This window comes from Oncorhynchus masou, chromosome 13 (genome assembly GCF_036934945.1).
Source record: "Oncorhynchus masou masou isolate Uvic2021 chromosome 13, UVic_Omas_1.1, whole genome shotgun sequence".
NCBI lineage: Eukaryota > Metazoa > Chordata > Actinopteri > Salmoniformes > Salmonidae > Oncorhynchus > Oncorhynchus masou.
This window is the reverse complement of record NC_088224.1, coordinates 73,356,839-73,382,750: the sequence shown is the minus strand read 5'-3', so window position 1 is coordinate 73,382,750 and position 25,912 is coordinate 73,356,839. Positions and strand designations below refer to the sequence as shown.

The 25,912-nt window shown below is 44.1% G+C and overlaps 1 protein-coding gene across 5 annotated transcripts in view; it reads left to right on the top strand.

The window, feature by feature from the left end:
- Nucleotides 1-414: 414 nt before the first annotated feature.
- The window catches only part of LOC135553029 (CMP-N-acetylneuraminate-beta-galactosamide-alpha-2,3-sialyltransferase 4-like), a 36,017-nt gene continuing 10,519 nt past the window's right edge, over nt 415-25,912 (top strand). For 2 of the 5 annotated variants that reach the window (XM_064985084.1, XM_064985085.1), the window contains exons 1-4: nt 415-731; nt 17,058-17,129; nt 18,233-18,305; nt 18,649-18,738. In XM_064985084.1, the coding sequence (XP_064841156.1) occupies nt 17,102-17,129; nt 18,233-18,305; nt 18,649-18,738 (191 nt within the window). In that variant the 5' untranslated portion in view covers nt 415-731; nt 17,058-17,101. Of the gene's footprint in view, nt 732-7,516; nt 7,568-17,057; nt 17,130-18,232; nt 18,306-18,648; nt 18,739-25,912 lie in introns of all 5 variants that reach the window. The other 3 variants (XM_064985082.1, XM_064985080.1, XM_064985083.1) reach the window with 3 other exon arrangements.

The following is a 25,912-nucleotide window of genomic DNA, read 5'->3' as shown; positions in this document are numbered from 1 at the left end:
AAATAAAGGTTAATAAAAAGAGCTAAACCTGCTCGTGGGTCTCATGAACAAATGAGAGAGTACTGGATATTTCTTCCCTTTTGGGAATCAGCCTTCTCACTCAGGCTCAAGGACAAAAGCTGCCCACTAGTTCTCAGACAAAACAAATCCAATATTGTCAACTGTGGGTGTTGCGATTTTCTCATCACACACTTTTTTTAAAATAAATATAAATAAATTGGCTATTATAAAATATGATGACTTGAGAATGTGTGAAACTGTTTGTAGTTCACAGGAAAAAAGCACATTTAATTGTACGTACTTCAGAACTACTTTAAATACAGACAGCATTCAATCAATAAATTCATGAATCATTTTCTGTAAGTGGCTCAAGAACTGCATGCGCTGCGCATGTGCCAAAAATAAACATTTTGAAAAAGGGTAGGCGTTGTGCTGCCTACATTCCATTGGATCGTTCACTCTGCCTGCGGAGTTAGCAGCCCGTTAGATTACAGCCAACATATTATGAATTTGATATGAAAAGGTATTTTGCTTCTTAAATGTGTTATGTGTCCATGTTTTCAAGTCGTGTAGCCATAATCTTTGAAACGGAAACCACGGCGCCTCCCACTTGGCGCATAAAAACGCCTATTTCTTGCATCTCAGAGATAGAGTTGTTAAAGTTACTAACGTTCGCTTACATGCCTATGCCATTCTGCTTCGGATTGCCACATTTGTTAACTACATTGCTGGTAAGTGAATTCCCATTTGCTTTTTAAAGTTTTTCTTCTTATCAACCACAGCTGCCAAATACTGTGATTTAGCTGGCTAATTTTAATAATTCAGGAAATAGTGGTTGCATGCCATGCAATCGCATAGAGGCAACTAAAACCTATTTTAATTTAAAAGTTCTTGAATCAAAATGCTTAATGTATACTTTTCTGAACTTACTTTGACATCCATTTGCGAATCGATTTGTTTAGCATCGGATTAATACTTTAGCTAATAACCAATTTGTAAATGTTGTGTTTTTGTTGCCAGGTTACAGCACATTAATTGAGACAGAAACTGGGCATGAATGATGAACAAAACCGTATTTTGTTGGAAAAATTTAGTGAAAAACGAAAAACAAGTGCAACATGGCAGTTGGATGGCTTCACAATTGTTTTCGGAAAGTTTGAAAAATGGTTGTGGAAGTTGTAACATTGGGTCCGGGATGGTGGAAGATGTTATCCTTTTATTTTCACTTCCCTATAGTCTCCCTAAGCAGTCTGTTAACAGAATCACGAGAGCGTCTATTTAGTTTGACTCCCCACATGCTGTCTGTCAGCAGGGGCATGTCGGGAGTTGCCCCCTGAAATGAAATCTGGCCCATGAAATTAAGTGCAATGAGGTTGGCCTTGGCAGTTATGACTGTCTGCAAACTGTCATGCATGTTGAACAACATGCAATGTCCATTGTGTTATATTCAGCTAAATCATTGTTTTTTTTCTGAAAGATAACAAACTAGTGAAGCTCCACACAACAGTGAAAATGTAAAACTGTTATGATATTTTTTTTCTTTAATTGTAAGAGTGCTGACAGTCTTGTTTTCTATTAATGACTTTAGTGTCCTCAGCATTCTTGGATTAGGTCTAAGCATGATATAAAAAAACTTAAATGTATATGCCTATAGTCTTATACAGCAACACACAGTGCGTGTTCAGTTTCTTGTAGGTCAGCCCACTGGTCCTAGTATTGAAAGGTATGACTGATTATGGGTCCTGTGTGGCTCAGTCGGTAGAGCATGGCGCTTGCAACGCCAAGCGTCGTGGGTTCGATTCCCGCTGGGGCCACCCATATGTAAAAGTAGTGGCCCCAGCCGACTTGTAAGTCGCTTTGGACAAAAGCGTCTGCTAAATGGGATATATATAATATATATATATATAAAGAGTAGCATAGTTGGTGCATAATGAGATTACTGATGTTCACTTCAATAGATTTTGTTTTCTCAGATTAAAATTGAGAGATCCAGCAACCCGAGGGCATTGTGGTGTTTTCTTAACCTCTTGACGCTAGGGGGCACTATTTTTATGTTTGGAAAAAGTAGGCACTAACCATCCCTTAAGTGGGATAAATGTCATCAACAACCACTGAATAGCATAGCGCAACATTCAATGAATATTACTAAAAATATTTATATTCATGAAATCACAAGTGCAATATAGGAAAACACAGCTTAGCCTTTTGTTAATCCACCTGTCGTTTCCGATTTTGAAATTGTTTTACAGCGAAAGCAATCCACACGTTTTGTAAGGTTTATCAATCGCATGACAAAACATTAAGTACACTTAGCATCAGGTAGCTTGGTCACAAATCAGAAAAGCAATCAAATGAATCGTTTACCTTTGCTCTTCGGATGTTTTCACTCACGACACTCCCAGTTACACAACAAATGTTCCTTTTGTTCCATAAAGATATTTTTTTTTATATCCAAAATACCTCTGTTTGGCGCATTATGTTCAGAAATCCGCAGTAAAGAGTGGTCACGCCAACGCAGACTAAAATTCCAAATAATCCGTAATGTCCACAAACATGTCAAACGTTTTTTATAATCAATCCTCAGGTTGTTTTTAAAGTATATAATCGATAATATATCAACCGCAAATGTCTTTCACAGTAGGAGAGGGAAAAACAATAGCTGTCCAAATTCTGTTGCGCGAGCAAAACTCATGTGACCACTTGACGTGACGTTATCGTTCTGGCTCATTTTTCAAAATAAAAGCCTGAAACGGTCTGAAGACTGACACCTTGAGGAAGCGATCGGAATAGGAATCTGGTTGATATCCCTAAAAATGGAGCAATGGGAGGCTATGGAACATGGAGTTTTCAAAACTTTTGATTTTCCACAGGGCTTTGCCTGCAATATCAGTTATGTTAAACTCACAGACAATATTTTGACAGTTCTGGAAACTTTACAGTGTTTTTATATCATAATCTGTCAATTATATGCATATCCTAGCATCTGGTCCTGAGAAATAGGCTGTTTCCTTTGGGAACGTTATTTTTCCAAACACAAAAATAGTGCCCCCTAGTTTCAAGTCCAATACAGCAAATGAAAAACGTCTTGTTAATCTACCCATGGTGTCTGTTTTAAAAAATAAATAATAATAATAGAATTTAAAAAAATGCTTTACAGTGAAATCACAACATATGATTGTTAGATCACGCCAAATCCAAAAAACACAGCCATTTTCCCAGCCAAAGATAGGAGTCACAAAAAACAGAAATGGAGAGAATTAATCACTAACCTTTGATCTTCATCAGATGACACTCATAGGACATCATGTTACATAATAGACCCTGCTCAAAAAAATAAAGGGAACACTTAAACAACACAATGTAACTCCAAGTCAATCACACTTCTGTGAAATCAAACTGTCCACTTAGGAAGCAACACTGATTGACAATACATTTCACATGCTGTTGTGCAAATGGAATAGACAACAGGTGGAAATTATAGGCAATTAGCAAGACACCCCCAATAAAGGAGTGGTTCTGCAGGTGGGGACCACAGACCACTTCTCAGTTCCTATGCTTCCTGGCTGATGTTTTGGTCACTTTTGAATGCTGGCGGTGCTTTCACTCTAGTGGTAGCATGAGACGGAGTCCACAACCCACACAAGTGGCTCAGGTAGTGTAGCTCATCCAGGATGTAACATCAATGCGAGCTGTGGCAAGAAGGTTTGCTGTGTCTGTCAGCGACGTGTCCAGAGCATGGATGCGCTACCAGGAGACAGGTCAGTACATCAGGAGACGTGGTGGAGGCCGTAGAAGGGCAACAACCCAGCAGCAGGATCGCTACCTCCGCCTTTGTGCAAGGAGGAGCAGGAGGAGCACTGCCAGAGCCCTGCAAAATGACCTCCAGCAGGCCACAAATGTGCATGTGTCTGCTCAAACAGTCAGAAACAGACTCCATGTGGGTGGTATGAGGGCCCGACGTCCACAGGAGGGTGTTGTGCTTACAGCCCAACACCGTGCAGGACGTTTTTCATTTGCCAGAGAACACCAAAATTGGCTAAATTGCCACTGGCGCCCTGTGCTCTTCACAGATGAAAGCAGGTTCACACTGAGCACACGTGACAATCTGGAGACGCTGTGGAGAACATTCTGCTGCCTGCAACATCCTCCAGCATGACTGTAGCTTCCTTCAGTAACCACGAGCACAACCATTCCTTGATTTTAACTGGCGGCTTTATTCTGTAGTTTTAGTCAGAATTATCACCTTCCGTGAGAACTATAAAGTAAATGAAAAATATAGTTAAGCACACTCTTACAACCTTATCTTACGAGTGACTTATTAGCTTGGTATAACTCTGAAGTGCTTACATGCATAATAGTTTAACCGGCGTTATAACGGGTTCAGATTAAACACACGAATAAAGGAAAAAATACCTCATTGGCTGCTTATACAGAAGGGAGGAAATCAAACTTCACACGTATTATTCCTGGCATGAATTCACACTTCATCCTAACATACACTCTTCAACCTTTATGAACTACACCCGATGACATGAAAACTTAGCTAACTAGCGGCGCAGGATTGCCTTCCCTCCAACAGTGTGTTGCTACAATAAGCATCCCTGTTACAACAGTATTAGCTACGTAGTTCCGCTTGTATTATCATTTCCCCCGCACAGCGGACACGTAAACAATTCAAACAAAAGACAACGACAACCTGTAAGTCTAACTGTCAGTTACAATGACCGGTTTGGCGGTGGGTCAGTCATGGTGTGGGGTGGCATTTCTTTGGGAGCCCTCCATGTGCTCACCAGAGGTAGCCTGACTGCCATTAGATACCGAGATGAGATCCTCAGACCCCTTGTGAGACCATATGCTGGTACGGTTGGCCCTGGGTTCCTCCTAATGCAAGACAATGCTAGACCTCATGTGGCTGGAGTGTGTCAGAAGTTCCTCCAAGAGGAAGGCATTGCTGCTATGGACTGGCCTGCCTGTTCCCCAGACCTGAATCCAATTGAGCACATCTGGGACATCATGTCTCGCTCCATCCACCAGCGCCACGTTACACCACAGACTGTCCAGGAGTTGGCGGATGCTTTAGTCCAGGTCTGGAAGGAGATCCCTCAGGAGACCATCCGCCACCTCATCAGGAGCATGCCCAGGCATTGTAGGGAGGTCATACAGGCACGTGGAGGCCACACACACTACTGAGCCTAATTTTGACTTGTTTTAAGGACATTACATCAAAGTTGGATCAGCCTGTAGTGTGGTTTTCCACTTTCATTTTGAGTGACTCCAAATCCAGAACTCCATGGGTTGATAAATTTCATTTCTATTGATAATTTTTTGTGATTTTTGTTGTCAGCACATTCAACTATGTAAAGAAAAAAGTATTTAATAAGAATATTTCATTCATTCAGATCTTGGATGTGTTATTTTAGTGTTCCCTTTATTTTTTTGAGCAGTGTATGTATGTTTTGTTTGGATATAAATATGCACATTATCAAACATCTCAGTTTACATTGGCGCCATGTTCAGAAATGCCTCCAAAATATCCGGAGAAATTGCAGAGAGCCACATCAAATAACAGAAATACTCATAATCATTGATGAAAGATGCATGTTTTACATACAATTAAAGATACACTTGTTCTAAATGCAACCTCTGTGTCAGTTTCAAACAAACTTTACGGAAAAAGCAAACCATGTAATAATCTGAGACGGTGCTCAGATAGAAACAACATTTCTTCGCCATGTTGGAGTCAACAGAAATAGGAAATTACATTATAAATATTCCCTTACCTTTGATCTTCATCAGAATGCACTCCCAGGAATCCTAGTTCCACAATAAATTGTTGTTTTGTTCGATTATGTCCAAGTAGCTACTTTTGTTAGTACGTTTAGTACACATATCCAAACGCTCGTGCAGGTCCAGTCAGACGAAAACTTCAAAAAGTTATATTACAGGTCGAATAAACTTGTCAAACTAAGTTTAGAATCAATCATTAGGATGTTTTTATTATAAATATTCAATAACGTTCCAACCGGAGAATTCCTTTGTGTCTATAGAAGTAATGGAAGGCAAGTCGATATCATGTGGAATGAGCATGACCAGGACCTGGCTCTCTGCCAGACCACTGACTCAGTCCCCTCTCATCCGTCCCCACATCAGAGTAGAAGCTTCATTCAAGGTTCTACAGGCTGTTGACATCTAGTGGAAGCCGTAGGAAGTGCAAACAGATCCATATCCCACTGGGATTTCAATAGGTGATGAGTTGAAAATCGACCAACCTCAGATATCCCACTTCCTGGTTGGATTTTTCTTAGGTTTTCGCCTACCATATGAGTTCTGTTATACTTAGACATCATTCAAACAGTTTTAGAACCTCCAGAGTGTATTCTATCCATTACATTACATTTACATTTAAGTCATTTAGCAGACGCTCTTATCCAGAGCGCCAATAATATGGATATATTATGATCTGGGACAGAGTAGGAGGCAATTCACTCTGGGCACGCTATTCATCCAAAAGTGAAAAAAAAGTTTTAAACAGTCCCAAATCACATTACACAATTTTACAAACGGTATCATCCTCACTCATTCGTCTTATACAACAATTCGATGTCAACCTCATATCTGAGGCTATTATATAAACAGCGTTATGGTAATATGGCCGCACCGTCTCCCATGAGTTTCACCAAAACGTAGCAAACGGACCAGTTCGGTGAAGAAACCAGCTACGATCTTCTATACCTTCTCCGGAACATAAATGTTGTTCGGGCCTCAAGTTCTGTGAGATGAAAGAAATGCCTTTGTTCTCTATGAAATGTCACTCTGTCTATACTGTGTGGCCATGAGGCAGGGGCTTCACTGGGAATTTACGACCTCTCTGACCACAGCAGCCTGGTTGTAGGAGCAGAGAGAGGGTGATGGTGCTCGCTGTACCCAAAGAGGGCAACGTCATGACACAGTGGTCAGGTATTCTGCCACTGTGTACGCTCTGTTTAGGGCCAAATAGCATTCTAGTTTGCTTTTTATTTTTTTTAATTATTATTCTTTCCAATGTGTTAAGTAATTAGCTTTTTGTTTTCTCGTGATTTTGGTTGAGTCTAATTGTGTTGATGTCCTGGGGCTCTGTGGGGTGTGTTTGTGAACAGCGCCCCAGGACCAGCTTGCTTAGGGGATTCTTCTCCAGGTTAATTTCTCTATCGGTGACTGCTTTGTTATGGAAGGTTTGGGATTGCTTCCTTTTAGGTGGTTGTAGCGGGTATCGGCCTAATTCTGCTCTGTATTCATTATTTGGTGTTCTACGTTGTACACTGAGGTTATTTTTGCAGAATTCTGCATGCAGAGTCCCAATTTGGTGTTTGTCCCATTTTGTGAATTCTTGGTTGGTGAGCGAATCCCAGACCTCACAACCATAAAGGGCAATGGGCTCTAACTGATTCAAGTGCTTTTTTTGTCAGATCCTAATTGGTATGTTGAATTTTATGTTCCTTTTGATGGCATAGAATGCCCTTCTTGCCTTGTTTCTCAGATCATTCACAGCTTCGTGGAAGGTACCTGTGGCGCTGATGTTTAGGCCAAGGTATGTATAGTTTTTTTGTGTGTTCTAGGGCAACGGTGTCTAGATGGAATTTGTATTTGTGGTCCTGGCGGCTGGACCTTTTTTGGAACACCATTATTTTGGTCTTACTGAGATTTACTGTCGGTGCCCAGGTCTGGCAGAATATCTAGGTACTGCTGTAGGCCCTCCTTGGTTGGTGACAGAAGAACCAGAACATCAGCAAACAAGACATTTGACTTCAGATTCTAGTAGGGTGAGGCCGGGTGCTGCAGACTTTTCTAGTGCCCGCGCCAATTCGTTAATATATGTTGAATATATTTGATTTCTTTATCTTTTATAGTTTCATTTTTTTTTAAATTGAATTACAATTTTGGGAAAGAGTTTCTCTTAGGTCTGAGTATTTGTCACAGTATAATAGGAAATGCAGCTCTGTCTCTACCTCTCCCCTGGAGCAGAGTGAGCACAGCCTCTCTGGGCAAACAGGTTAGTCTGTGACGACCGGTCTCTATAGCCAGACTGCTCAATGAGTCTGTACCTCGTCAGTGTTTTCCTCACTTTTCTGTCAGATATTCTGCCACCATGTACTGTCTGTTTAGAGCCAAATAGCATTGAAGTTTACTTTACTTTTATTTATTTTTTGTTTTTCCAATAGGTGATATATTTTTGTTTTGTGATGATTTGGTTGGGCCAGATTTTCTGAGTGCTGTCCTGAGGCTCTATGGGGTTGGTTTGGGTTAGTGAACTGAGCCTCAGAACCAGCTGCCTGAGGGGACTCGCCTCTTGACATTGTAGAGCTGTGTGATGGAATGTTTTGGGGTCACTTTTTTTTTAGCTGGTTGTAAAATTTGATGCCTCATTCGAAAAGAAAAAAAGGGGTATTGGCCCAATTCTATTGGCCCGTTATTTGGAGTTTTTCTTTGTACTTGCAATACAGTCTTGCAAAACTCTGCATGCAGTATTTCGATTGAATGTTTGTCCCATTTGGTAAATTTGTTGTTAGAGATTGTACCCCATACTTCTCTGCCATATAGAGCAATTGGTTCTATAACTGATTTGAAAATTGAGCCAGATTCTAATTGGAATTTAGATTTTGATGTTCCTTTTAATGGCATAGAATGCTCTTCTTGCTTTCTCTCAGCTCATTCACAGCCATGTGAAAGCTACCTGTGTTGCTGATATTTAGTCCTAGATGTGTGTTCTAATAGAACTGTGTCCAAGTAGATTTATATTTGTCATCCTGATTTCTGGACCTTTATTTGGAATATCATTACATATATATTTTTTAGGTTAACAGTCAGAGCCCAGGTCTGACAGAACCTGTGAAGATGATCGAGGTGCTGCTGTAACCCCTCTTTAGTGGGAGACAGCAGCACCAGGTCATCTGCGTACAGCAGGCACTTGATTTCAGTGTTGTGTAGGGTGATACCAGGTGCTGCCGATTCTTCTAATGTTTTTGCCAATTTATTAATGTAGAAGTTAAATAGTGTTGGACTTATTGGGCAGCCATTTGATTTAATAACATATGTTTTCCCTCTAATACCACTTTCTATAGTTTATAAAAAAATACCTTTGTGCCAAATTGAATCAAATGCTTTCTTGAAATCTACAAAGCAAGAGTAGATTTTGCATTTGTTTTCGGTTTACTTGTTTGTTAGTGTGAAGGGTGTAAATGTTGTCTGTATGATGATTTTTTAGAAATCCAATCTGGCTTTGCTCAGGATGTTGTTCGTCAAGGAAACGGTGTAGTCTACTATTTATAATACTGCAGAGAATTTTCCCCCATGTTGCTGTTAACGCAAATTCCTCTAATTATTTGGGTTAAATTTGTCTCAATTTTTATAGATTGGTGTGATCAATCCCTGGTTCCAAATATCGGGGGAAATACCTGCAGTGAGGATAATGTTGAAGGGTTTGAGTATTTTGAATTTGAATTTGAATTTGGGGGGGGGGGGGGGGGGGGCAGGGGACCCAAAAGCAGAGGCAGAGGCAGAGGACCCAAAAGCAGAGGACTTCAATCCTTGTAAATTCCAACAATCAATGTAAAAAGATCTCATAACTTTTTTTTTCCTTCAAAATGAGACCCTCTCAATCCAACAAGAACTATTAAATTACGATTTTTAAATTAACGTAAACTCTTATTATTCAAATGTGATTTATCATTTTAAGATAACATTTGTGTCATGCCACTTGGGTGGATGTAGTGTGAGGATGGTGGAGTTCTTGTGCTCACCATGACCCTCGGCCTATCACATGTGAGAATAGTAGACTCAGCATTTGTTTAATGTCACTAATTTCGCTGGTGGGGGCTGGACCAGTTGCTCCTCTCACAGCCTGTGCGTAGCTCTGCCTGCTGGGCTGTGGCTCCTCCAAGTGTGGGTCTGTGGTGGGGGGCTGGGGGGTGGGAAGCCTCGTCTGGGTGGCTCTGAAGCTGGGGTTGTCTGTGCTGTGGTGGGCATTGAGATTTGGTGCTGTGACCGTGGCTGGGGGGTCCAGGGTGCTGGTCCGGGGTGTTGTCTCTGTGATCTCGGAGGGGTGGAGATTACTCCGCTGTTCCTGGGTGGAGAGGTCGGACTGCGGTTTAAAGCAACGTCCTTGAGTCTTGGCAAGGATGGGGACTGTCTCCCTGTACAGGTGAACATAGTCATAGAGACAGTCCAGATTGAGGGTGGGATGGTGGGCCAGGTGTGCATTGGGTCGCAGGCCACAGTCTCGGGAGAGGCTGGCCTTTATTCTTTGGATTGTGGTAGGGTGGAAGTCCTTCCTCTGTAGAAGGGTTGACACCACAATTCTTGAGTTGGGGAAGATTGCGGAGGCCTTCTCAATCACTCCCCATAGTGAAGTCGCCACCCTCTCCTGCTGAGCACGCAGGTCGTTGCTTCCGCTGTGTATGATGGTGGCTTGGCGACCCAAGATGGGCCTTATCAAGCAGCTCCATGGCACTCTGCATTGTTGGGCACCACACCTTTCTCATTGTGTCTAGGGAAAAGTTTCTTCTCCTGAACAAACTTCCCATTTGAGTCCCTCAACAGGACGATGTCAGCCAGTGTTTCTTCTGGACTGGAGGGGGAAGAGGGGGGGCTGGTGGGTGTTGGAGCTGGGGTGTGGCTGGCCTGTGCCGCTGTCAGTGGGAGGCTGTTCTGTTGGCTGGGGAGGAGGGGTGCAGCAGGCAGGGCTGGGAGGCCTGGCTGGTTGAGCTAGGCTTCTCTGCTGTGTGAGGGCAGGTCATAGTGGTGATCTAGCTGCTTCTGCAGTCTGTCCTGTGTTCTCTTTCTCTCCTGCAGCTCTTCTCTTAGTGTGGTCAGATCGTTATTACTGTTCTGCCGGTCTTTTTGGAGCTCTCTCACCTCTTTTGTTAGATCAGCCAGCTCTCTTGAGATCAGAGCTCTCTCTTGCTGAACCTCATTCAACTGTGTTGCAAGGCTGCTGTCCCGCTCTGTCCACACCTTGGTTAGGAGCTCCTCTAAGGTGTGGTTGTCTGGTTGCTGTTTTCTCATGCTCTCCCTGAGCAGGACCACCTCCCCCTCCAGTTTGGTGACCTCATGGCAGCCATGGTGGTGAGGGCCTGAGCCTGCTCTGCACTGAGGGGGTTGCTCTCCTCCTGGGGCGTGTCCTCCACTATGGTGGGAAGAAGTCTGTTTCAAACCGCCTAAGATTACCTTGCACCATGACAGTCCCAGTCTTGTAGAGATTGATTGTTATCATGGTGCTGTTAGGGTTGTCTGTCTCTTTTGATTTTCAGCTTCCACCCATTAGATTCCCTCTTTCTTTATGGATGGGTAGTGAGAGCACACTGCTGAGCACCATGCCCGGTCAGTGACGAAGATGAGATTACTCACATCACCGTTTTTGTAGAGATCTGCGAAAAATAGTTTCTGGCCTCCCATTTAGAAGTTTCTGTTTAAAATCTATTGTAATTTTTGGCCTCTGGAGGACAGAGAATCGATTCAGCGCTGAGGGTGAGTGGGGACATGGTGTCTGTGGCCTCTGCTACGGCTTTGTCCTGCGCCCCGTTGCCATAGCAACCGATTTGTTTGTCTGCTGCTGTTGCAAGCTAGCTCTAAATTTAGTTCAAAAACCAGAAAAAAGTGACATCTTTACACACAAAAACAAGATATGTTTAAAGTTAGTCCGTGCTCCTTTTTGGTTTACTCACTCAGTTTGGTTGTTTTGATGTAGTTGTATTAACTCCCCTTGCTACGTTTGTTCTAGCTCATTTCTTCTGGCTAGCTTGTTAGTCTGCTGACTAGGTCTTTATTGTGTAGCTAGCTAGCTAGAGTCAACTTCTAAACTTGAGGTGTGAACAGTGTGTGTTCTCAGTGTGAACCAAGATGGCATAGCAGTTCAGTCGTCGGAATACCTAGGATAGGATAAAGTAATCCTTCTCACCCCCCCCCCTTAAATGATTTAGATGCACTATTGTAAAGTGGCTGTTCCACTGGATGTCATAAGGTGAATTCACCAATTTGTAAGTCGCTCTGGATAAGAGCGTCTGCCAAATGACTTAAATGTAATGTAAATGTCTTTTGTCCTCGTCTTGTCGTGTCCCGTGTGTGTGTGTGTATATATATATTTTTTCATACATTTTTTATTTTATTTTTTATTTTCCATAAACTCATCCTCAAAACACTCCTACAACCCGCCTCACCAATTTATATTTATAAAAAAGTATTATTTACCTCAAGTCTGTAATCATCCAAGAAGCTAGCCAGAAACTCCAAACTCCAAGGAGCTAGCCAGAAGCTAGCCAGGAGCTAGCCAGGAGCTGGCCAGGAGCTAATCCAGAAGCTAATCGGAAGCTAGTTGGAGTTTTTGTCGATTCCGGAGCGAGCATCGGTTGTTCCGGAGCTAGCCAGCTTAGGAGTTCCATCAATCGCTCCTGGGCTGCGGTCACCTGTACGGACCCGTTTTGCTGCCTGCGCGGAGCCCCGCCGGCGTTGTCTACCCGAGGGAGTTATCCGTCTGGTTCCTCCGTCGCGACGTTGCCTGGGCGCCCATCTGCAGCCTGCTAGCCATTAGCTGTCTTATCGGCTGCTATCTGAATAGATAATCGGACAATTTATTTATTTATTTTTATTGTTATTTTTTTTCTTCTTCTGGGCCTCTAGCTATATCTATTGTTTTTATTTTTGTTGTTTTTGTGTGATTTGGATTGGTCCCCTCTACCACACGGAACCCCACTAATCTACTGACGGAGCGCAAGAGGTGGCTAATAACAGACGTCCATCCTATGCTAGCTTGCAACCGATGGCCTGGCTGGCTGTCTGGATCGCTGTGCCCCCAAACAACCTCTCCACTCTGGACCCTTTTGATCACTTGACTAAGCATGCCTCTCCTTAATGTCAATATGCCTTGTCCATTGCTGTTCTGGTTAGTGTTTATTGGCTTATTTCACTGTAGAGCCTCTAGTCCTGCTCACCATACCTTATCCAACCTATTAGTTCCACCACCCACACATGCAATGACATCTCCTGGTTTCAATGATGTTTCTAGAGACAATATCTCTCTCTTCATCACTCAATACCTAGGTTTACCTCCACTGTATTAACATCCTACCATACCTTTTGTCTGTACATTATACCTTGATGCTATTTTATCGCCCGCAGAAACCTCCTTTTACTCTCTGTTCCAGACGTTCTAGACGACCAATTCTTATTGCTTTCAGCCGCACCTTATTCTACTCCTCCTCTGTTCCTCTGGCGATGTAGAGGTGAATCCAGGCCCTACAGTGCCTTGCTCCACTCCTATTCCCCAGGCGCTCTCTTTTGACGACTTCTGTAACCGTAATAGCCTTGGTTTCATGCATGTTAACATTAGAAGCCTCCTCCCTAAGTTTGTTCTATTCACTGCTTTAGCACACTCTGCCAACCTGGATGTTCTAGCTGTGTCTGAATCCTGGCTTAGGAAGACTACCAAAAATTCTGAAATTTTAATTACAAACTACAACCTTTTCAGACAAGATAGCACTGCCAAAGGGGGCGGTGTTGCAATCTACTGCAAAGATAGCCTGCAGAGTTCTGTCCTACTATCCAGGTCTGTACCCAAACAATTTGAACTTCTACTTTTAAAAATCCACCTCTTTAAAAACAAGTCTCTCACCGTTGCAGTCTGCTATAGACCACCCTCTGCCCCCAGTTATGCTCTGGACACCATATGTGAAATGATTGCCCCCCATCTATCTTCAGAGCTCGTGCTGCTAGGCGACCTAAACTGGAACATGCTTAACACCCCAGCCATCCTACAATCTAAACTTGATGCCCTCAATCTCACACAAATTATCAATGAACCTACCAGGTACCTCCCCAAAGCCTTAAACACGGGCACCCTCATAGATATCATCCTAACCAACTTGCCCTCTAAATACACCTCTGCTGTCTTCAACCAAGATCTCAGCGATCACTGCCTCATTGCCTGCATCCTTAATGGGTCAGCTGTCAAACGACCCCCACTCATCACTGTAAAACGCTCCCTGAAGCACTTCAGCGAGCAGGCCTTTCTAATCGACCTGGCCGGGGTATCCTGGAAGGATATTGATCTCATTCCGTCAGTAGAGGATGCCTGGATATTTTTTTTTTTAAATGCCTTCCTAACCATCTTAAATAAACATGCCCCATTCAAGAAATTTAGAACCAGGAACAGATATAGCCCTTGGTTCTCCCCAGACCTGACTGCCCTTAACCAACACAAAAACATCCTATGGCGTTCTGCATTAGCATCGAACAGCCCCCGTGATATGCAGCTGTTCAGGGAAGCTAGAAACCATTATACACAGCCAGTTAGAAAAGCCTAACTTTTTCAAGCAGAAATTTGCTTCCTGCAACACTAACTCAAAAAAGTTCTGGGACACTGTAAAGTCCATGGAGAATAAGAACACCTCCTCCCAGCTGCCCACTGCACTGAAGATAGTTAACACTGTCACCACTGATAAATCCACCATAATTGAGAATTTCAATAAGCATTTTTCTACGGCTGGCCATGCTTTCCACCTGGCTTCTCCTACCCCGGTCAACAGCACTGCACCCCCCACAGCAACTCGCCCAAGCCTTCCCCATTTCTCCTTCTCCCAAATCCGTTCAGCTGATGTTCTGAAAGAGCTGCAAAATCTGGACCCCTACAAATCAGCCGGGCTAGACAATCTGGACCCTTTCTTTCTAAAATTATCTGCCGAAATTGTTGCCACCCCTATTACTAGCCTGTTCAACCTCTCTTTCGTGTCGTCTGAGATCCCCAAAGATTGAGCAGCTGCGGTCATCCCCCTCTTCAAAGGGGGGGACACTCTTGACCTTAAACTGCTACAGACCTATATCTATCCTACCATGCCTTTCTAAGGTCTTCGAAAGCCAAGTCAACAAACAGATTACCGACCATTTCGAATCTCACCATACCTTCTCTGCTATGCAATCTGGTTTCAGAGCTGGTCATGGGTGCACCTCAGCCACACTCAAGGTCCTAAACAATATCTTAACCGCCATCGATAAGAAACATTACTGTGCAGCCGTGTTCATTGATCTGGCCAAGGCTTTCGACTCTGTCAATCACCACATCCTCATCGGCAGACTCGACAGCCTTGGTTTCTCAAATGATTGCCTCGTCTGGTTCACCAACTACTTCTCTGATAGAGTTCAGTGTGTCAAATCGGAGGGTCTGCTGTCCGGACCTCTGGCAGTCTCTATGGGGGTGCCACAGGGTTCAATTCTTGGACCGACTCTCTTCTCTGTATACATCAATGAGGTCGCTCTTGCTGCTGGTGAGTCTCTGCTCCACCTCTACGCAGACGACACCATTCTGTATACTTCTGGCCCTTCTTTGGACACTGTGTCAACAACCCTCCAGGCAAGCTTCAATGCCATACAACTCTCCTTCCGTGGCCTCCAATGGCTCTTAAATACAAGTAAAACTAAATGCAAGCTCTTCAACCGATCGCTACCCGCACCTACCCGCCTGTCCAACATCACTACTCTGGATGGCTCTGATTTAGAATACGTGGACAACTACAAATACTTAGGTGTCTGGTTAGACTGTAAACTCTCCTTCCAGACCCATATCAAATATCTCCAATCCAAAGTTAAATCTAGAATTGGCTTCCTATTTCGCAACAAAGCATCCTTCACTCATGCTGCCAAACATACCCTTGTAAAACTGACCATCCTACCAATCCTCGACTTTGGCGATGTCATTTACAAAATAGCCTCCAATACCCTACTCAACAAATTGGATGCAGTCTATCACAGTGCAATCCGTTTTGTCACCAAAGCCCCATATACTACCCACCATTGCGACCTGTACGCTCTCGTTGGCTGGCCCTCGCTTCATACTCGTCGCCAAACCCACTGGCTCCATGTCATCTACAAGACACTGATAGGTAAAGTCCCCCCTTATCTCAGCTCGCTGGTCACCATAGCATCTCCCACCTGTAGCACACGCTCCAGCAGGTATATCTCTCTAGTCACCCCCAAAACCAATTCTTTCTTTGGCCGCCTCTCCTTCCAGTTCTCTGCTGCCAATGACTGGAACGAACTACAAAAAGCACTGAAACTGGAAACACTTATCTCCCTCACTAGCTTTAAGCACCAACTGTCAGAGCAGCTCACAGATTACTGCACCTGTACATAGCCCACCTATAATTTAGCCCAAACAACTACCTCTTTCCCTACTGTATTTAATGTATTTATTTTGCTCCTTTGAACCCCATTTTTTTTATTTCTACTTTGCACATTCTTCCATTGCAAATCTACCATTCCAGTGTTTTACTTGCTATACTGTATTTACTTTGCCACCATGGCCTTTTTTTGCCTTTACCTCCCTTATCTCACCTCATTTGCTCACATCGTATATAGACTTGTTTATACTGTATTATTGACTGTATGTTTGTTTTGCTCCATGTGTAACTCTGTGTCGTTGTATGTGTCGAACTGCTTTGCTTTATCTTGGCCAGGTCGCAATTGTAAATGAGAACTTGTTCTCAACTTGCCTACCTGGTTAAATAAAGGTGAAATAAAATAAATAAAAAGGTGCAAAGTTACTTTTTTCTATTCTGAATGAATAGAGTTCATCACTTGTCTGGAATTGTTTTTTTTATTAGTGTTTAACTCATTCTAAAAACAAAAAAATATTAAATATATCAGGATCTCATGTTGAGCATGACTCTCTCCCTCTGGTGCTCAGTCTCGCTGTGTGTCGGGCTCTGTGTGTCTGGTGCGTGCTCTCTCGCTCGTGTGTGTGTGTGTGTGTGTCTCTCTATACATCGATCTGCCACGCTGTCTGATTACTGGACACGGCTTTCTGGTGGATGGACACTGGTTGCAGACAATTCCACTTTTTTCACAATGAGCAGAGTCTACGTATTGCCTTGGTGTTTCAGCTCACTTCCAGCTGCTCATTTATCACCCGGAAGGAGAAAGCTGTCATTTATGGTGCTGTTTAAAGCGCTTGGTTAATTTAATTGGCTCGTGCCACTGCTGTCCGATTGAGCCAGATGTTTTTTGATGCTAATATGTTGTTCCTCCTCCCTCAGGGTAACATCATGCGCAGGACTGAGATGAGAGAGCGACGGAGCATATGAAGATGTCCCTAAAGACTGCTAAAAGTAAGCTCCCCCGCTGCTTCCTTACAGTGGGTGGTTAGTAGACCTGTACATAAAATACTTTTATCACACATTGAACCCCTGTCTCTTCATTTGTGGCAGTTGTACATTAAATTTGTCTTCTTGGATTTTCTTTACTTTTCTTTTTATCAAAGGATTACAGTATTTGTACAACTCTAGCCCAGTACAGTTTAATTTCAATTCGCTCAAGATTTTGGTGGATGTAGTGTTGCACAATAACATCCTTGTGTTATAGCTCTCACATACTGTGCTTTGTCTTACACATTAATTCAGCCATTGTACATACTATAAGACACATTCCAAGCCTGTCATGTATAGTCCCGATGTTACTGGATGTGTTATGATCATCATACAGAAACACACAGCTTGGCTCTGCCTTGATCTGGCCTTCTCATTTTGTCTCCTTTGACAGAAAACACATTGGCCTTGCCCTCAGAGACGGATACTTGCTTTTGCAATTTACACCAGCTCATTTTGGTTTTGACTATAGCTGCTGTGCTGAAAATGAAAAGCCATTTCAAGGTTTCTCTGGCTCAGTTAATGGGAGGCCCAGAATGCAGATTCAGCTCGATGGAGACCGTGTTTAGTTTGGCACTACATGTTTGCCTTCATGTAAGCAGCCATTTGTATTTCTGTAAGAAACGTGTGGGAAGTATGTCTTTGAGTTGGAGGACTGCCCTCCCTCCCAATCCCCTATACATGTAGATACACTCCCCAGCCCAGATAGTGCCCTATCAGACGAGAGAATGGTTGTGGTCTGAGATGTTTCTCATGTGGAGGTAGAGGGGACTTTTGTTCGGCAGAGTTGTTTGATATGGGAACTAAGTTCTTGGTTCTGCTGTGTTTTTTTGTTTTCTTTTGTCTTTAAGGCTCAATTAATAGCACTCCTCCGTTCCACTCCAGTTAAGTTAGTAATACTGTACTGTAGGAAGTTAGAATCTGCTTGCAGTCCTGCCTGCCTGCAGATTGGATCTCATGCCATAATTATCAGCAATTTACAATGTCATGAACTAGGATTTGACCACAGGCTATACAAGAAAAGCATGAGGTTGGTTTCTAATCTATTCATGTGGTTCTCTCTCCAGCATGGTGCTTTAGACTGATCGTTATTGTTCTGTTCTTCGTCTCCTACTACTGCTCCCATGTCTTCCTGCAGAGGTAAGGCTGCTCGGCCCTCAGCCCTGGTCTACCGCCTAGAAGCTCCCTCTCTGTGGAGTGGCAGGTAGACCAATCACACAGATACTCATTTATGCTTTTACTGAAGGAAAGAGAAACCTTGAAATAAGGCCACTGCTGAGTCACATAACGTTGACAACCATTCCATTCGCCTAGCATCTAATCAACCCACAGCTGTAAGTGGGTAAATGGCGGTCAATTTAGGCCTTCAATAGATACCCACACTTGTCTTTTTTTTTATTTTTAACTAGTGTCACTGGACATGCTGAGTTAAAAGTAATACGTTTCTGTTCCAAATGTGGTGATTCATGTGCTTGTGTTTCAGCTATGGAGGCACCAGCAAGTCTCCTCCAACTCCGAGCAAGTCACTGTGTGGTGGCTGGCTAAAGCAGAAATGGGAGAGCCTCAATTTTAAGTGAGTAATGGAATGTCTATCTTTAAAACAAGGAGGGTGGGGGTGATGCCAATGCTTTTACTGGAATGCCAGGTGCCAGCTTCTCTGTCCATTTGGGGGCTGTTTTCACCCAGTCACCAGTAAAAATCAGATTTTTTTTTGCAAGTAAGAACAATTTTATTATGAAAGGAAATAATTTTCAGCCCAAAGATTAAAGTACATTTTCTGTAACAATCGTGTAAGTTGAAACTGTTGCTGGCTCATCATTGAAAACAGACCACTAAGAGCAAGTCAATTTTTAAAGGATCTTTCGATTCACACAATTATTTTTCAGGAGGACAATGGACAAATGTATTCCTCTGGCTTGCTGAATACCTTTTGTCAAGGATACTTGACTGGTCCCCCTTTTTTTTATCTTTTTTTTTAACTCTGCTATTATCAGTTTATTCAATTGGGTATTTTCTCATGGTCAATACTGTTTGCCAATGATTGTGATTCATGTGCGTGGCAGTGATGGTCAGGTCATTTTACACATGCAAATTACATTTACATTACATTTAAGTCATTTAGCAGACGCTCTTATCCAGAGCGACTTACAAATTGGTGAATTCACCTTCTGACATCCAGTGGAACAGCCACTTACAATAGTGCATCTAAATCATTTAAGGGGGGGTGAGAAGGATTACTTATCCTATCCTAGGTATTCCTTGAAGAGGTGGGGTTTCAGGTGTCTCCGGAAGGTGGTGATTGACTCTGCTGTCCTGGCGTCGTGAGGGAGTTTGTTCCACCATTGGGGGGCCAGAGCAGCGAACAGTTTTGACTGGGCTGAGCGGGAACTGTACTTCCTCAGTGGTAGGGAGGCGAGCAGGCCAGAGGTGGATGAACGCAGTGCCCTTGTTTGGGTGTAGGGCCTGATCAGAGCCTGGAGGTACTGCGGTGCCGTTCCCCTCACAGCTCCGTAGGCAAGCACCATGGTCTTGTAGCGGATGCGAGCTTCAACTGGAAGCCAGTGGGGTGACGTGAGAGAACTTGGGAAGGAACACCAGACGGGCTGCGGCGTTCTGGATGAGTTGTAGGGGTTTAATGGCACAGGCAGGGAGCCCAGCCAACAGCGAGTTGCAGTAATCCAGACGGGAGATGACAAGTGCCTGGATTAGGACCTGCGCCGCTTCCTGTGTGAGGCAGGGTCGTACTCTGCGGATGTTGTAGAGCATGAACCTACAGGAACGGGCCACCGCCATGATGTTGGTTGAGAACGACAGGGTGTTGTCCAGGATCACGCCAAGGTTCTTAGCGCTCTGGGAGGAGGACACAATGGAGTTGTCAACCGTGATGGCGAGATCATGGAACGGGCAGTCCTTCCCCGGGAGGAAGAGCAGCTCCGTCTTGCCGAGGTTCAGCTTGAGGTGGTGATCCGTCATCCACACTGATATGTCTGCCAGACATGCAGAGATGCGATTCGCCACATGGTCATCGGAAGGGGGAAAGGAGAAGATTAATTGTGTGTCGTCTGCATAGCAATGATAGGAGAGACCATGTGAGGTTATGACAGAGCCAAGTGACTTGGTGTATAGCGAGAATAGGAGAGGGCCTAGAACAGAGCCCTGGGGGACACCAGTGGTGAGAGCGCGTGGTGAGGAGACAGATTCTCGCCACGCCACCTGGTAGGAGCGACCTGTCAGGTAGGACGCAATCCAAGCGTGAGCCGCGCCGGAGATGCCCAACTCGGAGAGGGTGGAGAGGAGGATCTGATGGTTCACAGTATCGAAGGCAGCCGATAGGTCTAGAAGGATGAGAGCAGAGGAGAGAGAGTTAGCTTTAACAGTGCGGAGCGCCTCCGTGATACAGAGAAGAGCAGTCTCAGTTGAATGACTAGTCTTGAAACCTGACTGATTTGGATCAAGAAGGTCATTCTGAGAGAGATAGCGGGAGAGCTGGCCAAGTACGGCACGTTCAAGAATTTTGGAGAGAAAAGAAAGAAGGGATACTGGTCTGTAGTTGTTGACATCGGAGGGATCGAGTGTAGGTTTTTTCAGAAGGGGTGCAACTCTCGCTCTCTTGAAGACGGAAGGGACGTAGCCAGCGGTCAGGGATGAGTTGATGAGCGAGGTGAGGTAAGGGAGAAGGTCTCCGGAAATGGTCTGGAGAAGAGAGGAGGGGATAGGGTCAAGCGGGCAGGTTGTTGCGCGGCCGGCCGTCACAAGAAGCGAGATTTCATCTGGAGAGAGAGGGGAGAAAGAGGTCAGAGCACAGGGTAGGGCAGTGTGAGCAGAACCAGCGGTGTCGTTTGACTTAGCAAACGAGGATCGGATGTCGTCGACCTTCTTTTCAAAATGGTTGACGAAGTCATCTGCAGAGAGGGAGGAGGGGGAGGAGGAATCAGGAGGGAGGAGAAGGTGGCAAAGAGCTTCCTAGGGTTAGAGGCAGATGCTTGGAATTTAGAGTGGTAGAAAGTGGCTTTAGCAGCAGAGACAGAGGAGGAAAATGTAGAGAGGAGGGAGTGAAAGGATGCCAGGACCGCAGGGAGGCGAGTTTTCCTCCATTTCCGCTCGGCTGCCCGGAGCTCTGTTCTGTGAGCTCGCAATGAGTCGTCGAGCCACGGAGCGGGAGGGGAGGACCGAGCCGGCCTGGAGGATAGGGGACATAGAGAGTCAAAGGATGCAGAAAGGGAAGAGAGGAGGGTTGAGGAGGCAGAATCAGGAGATAGGTTGGAGAAGGTATGAGCAGAGGGAAGAGATGATAGGATGGAAGAGGAGAGAGTAGCGGGGGAGAGAGAGCGAAGGTTGGGACGGCGCGATACCATCCGAGGAGGGGCAGTGTGGGAAGTGTTGGATGAGAGCGAGAGGGAAAAGGATACAAGGTAGTGGTCGGAGACTTGGAGGGGAGTTGCAATGAGGTTAGTGGAAGAACAGCATCTAGTAAAGATGAGGTCGAGCGTATTGCCTGCCTTGTGAGTAGGGGGGGAAGGTGAGAGGGTGAGGTCAAAAGAGGAGAGGAGTGGAAAGAAGGAGGCAGAGAGGAATGAGTCAAAGGTAGACGTGGGGAGGTTAAAGTCGCCCAGGACTGTGAGAGGTGAGCCGTCCTCAGGAAAGGAGCTTATCAAGGCATCAAGCTCATTGGGCACCTGGAGGGCGATAAATGATAAGGATGTTAAGCTTGAAAGGGCTGGTAACTGTGACAGCATGGAATTCAAAGGAGGCGATAGACAGATGGGTAGGGGGAGAAAGAGAGAATGACCACTTGGGAGAGATGAGGATCCCGGTGCCACCACCCCGCTGACCAGAAGCTCTCGGGGTGTGCGAGAACACGTGGGCGGACGAAGAGAGAGCAGTAGGAGTAGCAGTGTTATCTGTGGTGATCCATGTTTCCGTCAGTGCCAAGAAGTCGAGGGACTGGAGGGAGGCATAGGCTGAGATGAACTCTGCCTTGTTGGCCGCAGATCGGCAGTTCCAGAGGCTACCGGAGACCTGGAACTCCACGTGGGTCGTGCGCGCTGGGACCAGCAGATTAGGGTGGCCGCGGCCACGCGGTGTGGAGCGTTTGTATGGTCTGTGCAGAGAGGAGAGAACAGGGATAGATAGACACATAGTTGACAGGCTACAGAAGAGGCTACGCTAATGCAAAGGAGATTGGAATGACAAGTGGACTACACGTCTCGAATGTTCAGAAAGTTAAGCTTACGTAGCAAGAATCTTATTGACTAAAAATGATTGAAATGATACAGTACTGCTGGAGTAGGCTAGCTGGCAGTGGCTGCGATGTTGACACTACACTAATCAAGTCGTTCCGTCGAGTGTAATAGTTTCTACAGTGCTGCTATTTGGCTAGCTAGCTAGCTAGCAGTGTTGATTGCGTTACGTTACGTTAAAAGAATGACAATAGCTGGCTAGCTAACCCAGAAAATCGCTCTAGACTACACAATTGTCTTAGATACAAAGACGGCTATGTAGCTAGCTAGCTACGATCAAACAAATCAAACCGTTGTACTGTAATAGTTTCTACAGTGCTGCTATTCGGGGGCTAGCTGGCTAGCTAGCAGTGATGATTGCGTTACGTTATGTTAAAAGAACGACAATAGCTGGCTAGCTAACCTAGAAAATCGCTCTAGACTACACAATTGTCTTAGATACAAAGACGGCTATGTAGCTAGAAAGCTACAATCAAACAAATCAAAACTGTTTTACTGTTATAGTTTCTACAGTGCTGCTAGTCGGGGGCTAGCTGGCTAGCTAGCAGTGTTGATTGCGTTACGTTACGTTAAAAGAACGACAATAGCTGGCTAGCTAACCTAGAAAATCGCTCTAGACTACACAATTGTCTTAGACGTTAACTAGTTGCTTAGCTAGCTGCTGGGCAGATAGCAGTGTAGACTACGTTAGGACGACGAAATACGATAATTACGCAATTATCTTTGATACAAAGACGGCTATGTAGCTAGCTAAGAAGAAATTGCTAAGATTAGACAAATCAAACCGTTGTACTATAATGAAATGTAATGAAAATGTAATGAAAGGTTATACTACCTGCGGACCGAAGTGTAGATGCCACCGCCCGCTCCAACCCGGAACCGGAAGACAATAACGAGCAAATCAGGCAATAACGAGGTCACTCCTAATTGGAAGCCCCCAAGATGTCCCCTAGTCTTTCACTGACAACTACAACTGGCACAGCATGGCAAGAAATGTCTCCACAACTAACAGTCAAAGACTGTTACTTACTCGTAAACAGCTAGCGTCTAAAACATAATCCTCCATGTTAAATTCCAACCAGAGAATTAACATGAGGAGACTAAGACAGACATGACTGTATTCACATACATTTAATTACTAGTGAGGGCATGATGTTCGTCTCACCCCGTTCCTTGGAGTTTCAGTACGGTATATCATTGTTTTGTTCTTCTTGGCAGTAAAAATATGTTAATTTTAATTTGAACCTTTATTTAACTAGGCAAGTCAGTTGAGGACAAATGTCTTATTTACAATGACGGCCAAACCCGGACGACGCTGGGGCAATTGTGCGCCGCTCTACGGGACTCCCAATCACGACCGGTTGTGATATAGCCTGGATTCGAACTAGGGTGTCTGTATTAAAGCCTCGAGCACTGAGACAATCGGGAGCCCAAAAGTAGCTTTTAGCAGAGGATGGTTTATGGAGGGTCATGCTTGCTGAATGACATTATGTAGACATTACGTGTTGAGGGGGAAAATGTATTGAAATCAGCTTTGCTTATAATGAGTACGATTTTGTCTGCCTAACATGCTGACCAAACCAGACGCATGCGGGCGCCATTGCGCGCATGATTTTGTAGCCCCACACAAGACACAATCAGGACACGCAAGTTGAAATATCTAAACAAACTCTGAATCTATTATATTAATTTGGGGAAAGGTTCGAAAAGCATTAAACATTTGTCTATTTAGCTAGATAGCTTGCTGTTGCTAGCTAATTTGTCAAAGGATATAAACATAGGGTTGTTATTTTACCTGAAATGCACAAGGTCCTCTACTCAGACAATTAATCCACAGATAAAACGGTAAATCAAATTCCTTTCTCGTCATCTCTCCTCCTTCAGGCTACTTCTTTACTACTTTGGACTTTATATGGCGGTTGGCAACCAACTTTACGGTACATTACTACAACCAACTAGAGTGTGGACATCAGTTCATCTTTCAATCACCCACATGGGTATATGCTCCTAAAACCAATGAGGAGATGGGAGAGGCCGGACTTGCATTGCGTTGAGCTTTACAAATAGAAATGGGTTCTATTTTAGCGCATGGCCACGCAGATGCTCGCTGAGGCGTGCGAGCAGTGTTGGTGCAATGTTTGAGTAACATGTACAATTGAAGTCAGAAGTTTACATACACATAGGTTGGAGTCATTAAAGCTTGTTTTTCAACCAGTTAACAGACTATAGTTTTGGCAAGTTGGTTAGGACATCTACTTTGTGCATGATACAAGTAATTTTTCCAACAATTGTTTACAGACAGATTATTTCACATATAATTCACTGTATCACAATTCCAGTGGGTCAGATGTTTGCATACACTAAGTTGACTGTGCCTTTATACAGCTTGCAAAATTCCAGAAGTAATGTCATGGCTTAAGAAGCTTCTGATAGGCTAATTTACATTATTTGAGTCAATTGGAGGTGTACCTGTGTATGTATTTCAAGGCCTACCTTCAAACTCAGTGCCTCTTTGCTTGACATCATGGGAAATCAAAACAAATCAGCCAAGAACTCAGAAAGGAAATTGTAGACCTCCACAAATCTGGTTCATACCTGGGAGAAATTTTCAAACGCCTGAAGATCGTACGTTCATCTGTACAAACAATAGTACTCAAGTATAAACACCATGGGACCACGCAGCCATCATACCGCTCAGGAAGGAGACTCGTTCTGTCTCCTAGAGATGAGCGTACTTTGGTGCAAAAGTGCAAATCAAGCACAGAACAACAGAAAAGCACCTTGTGAAGATGCTGGAGGAAACGGATACAAAAGTATTTATATCCACAGTACAACAAGTCTTATATTGACATAACCTGAATGGCTGCTCAGCAAGGAAGAAGCCACTGCTCCAAAACCGCCATAGAAAAGCCGGACTACAGTTTGCAACTGCACATGGGGACAAAGATTGTACTTTTTGGAGAAATGTCCTCTGGTCTGACGAAACCAAAATAGAACTGTTTGACCATAATTGCCATTGTTGTGTTTGGAGGAAAAAGCCGGAGGCTTACAAGCCGAAGAACACCGTCTCAACCGTGAAGCATGGGGGTGGCAGCATCATGTGGGGGTGCTTTGCTGCAGGAGGGAAGAAAAATTGTGGATATATTGAAGCAAAATCTCCAGACATCAGTCAGGAAGGTAAAGCTTGGTCATATGTTTCTTCCAAATGGACAATGACCCCAAGCATACTTCCAAAGTTGTTGCAAAATGGCTTAAGGACCAAGCCCTGACCTCAATCCCATAGAATATTTTTGGGCAGAACTGAAACAGTGTGTGCGAGCAAGGAAGCCTACAGACCTGACTCAGTTACTCCAGCTCTGTCAGGAGGAATGGGCCAAAATTCACCCGACTTATTGTGGGAAGCTTGTGGAAGACTACCCAAAATGTTTGACCAAATTTAAAAGCAATGCTACCAAATACTAATTGAGTGTATGTAAACTTCTGACCCACTGGGAATGTGATGAAAAA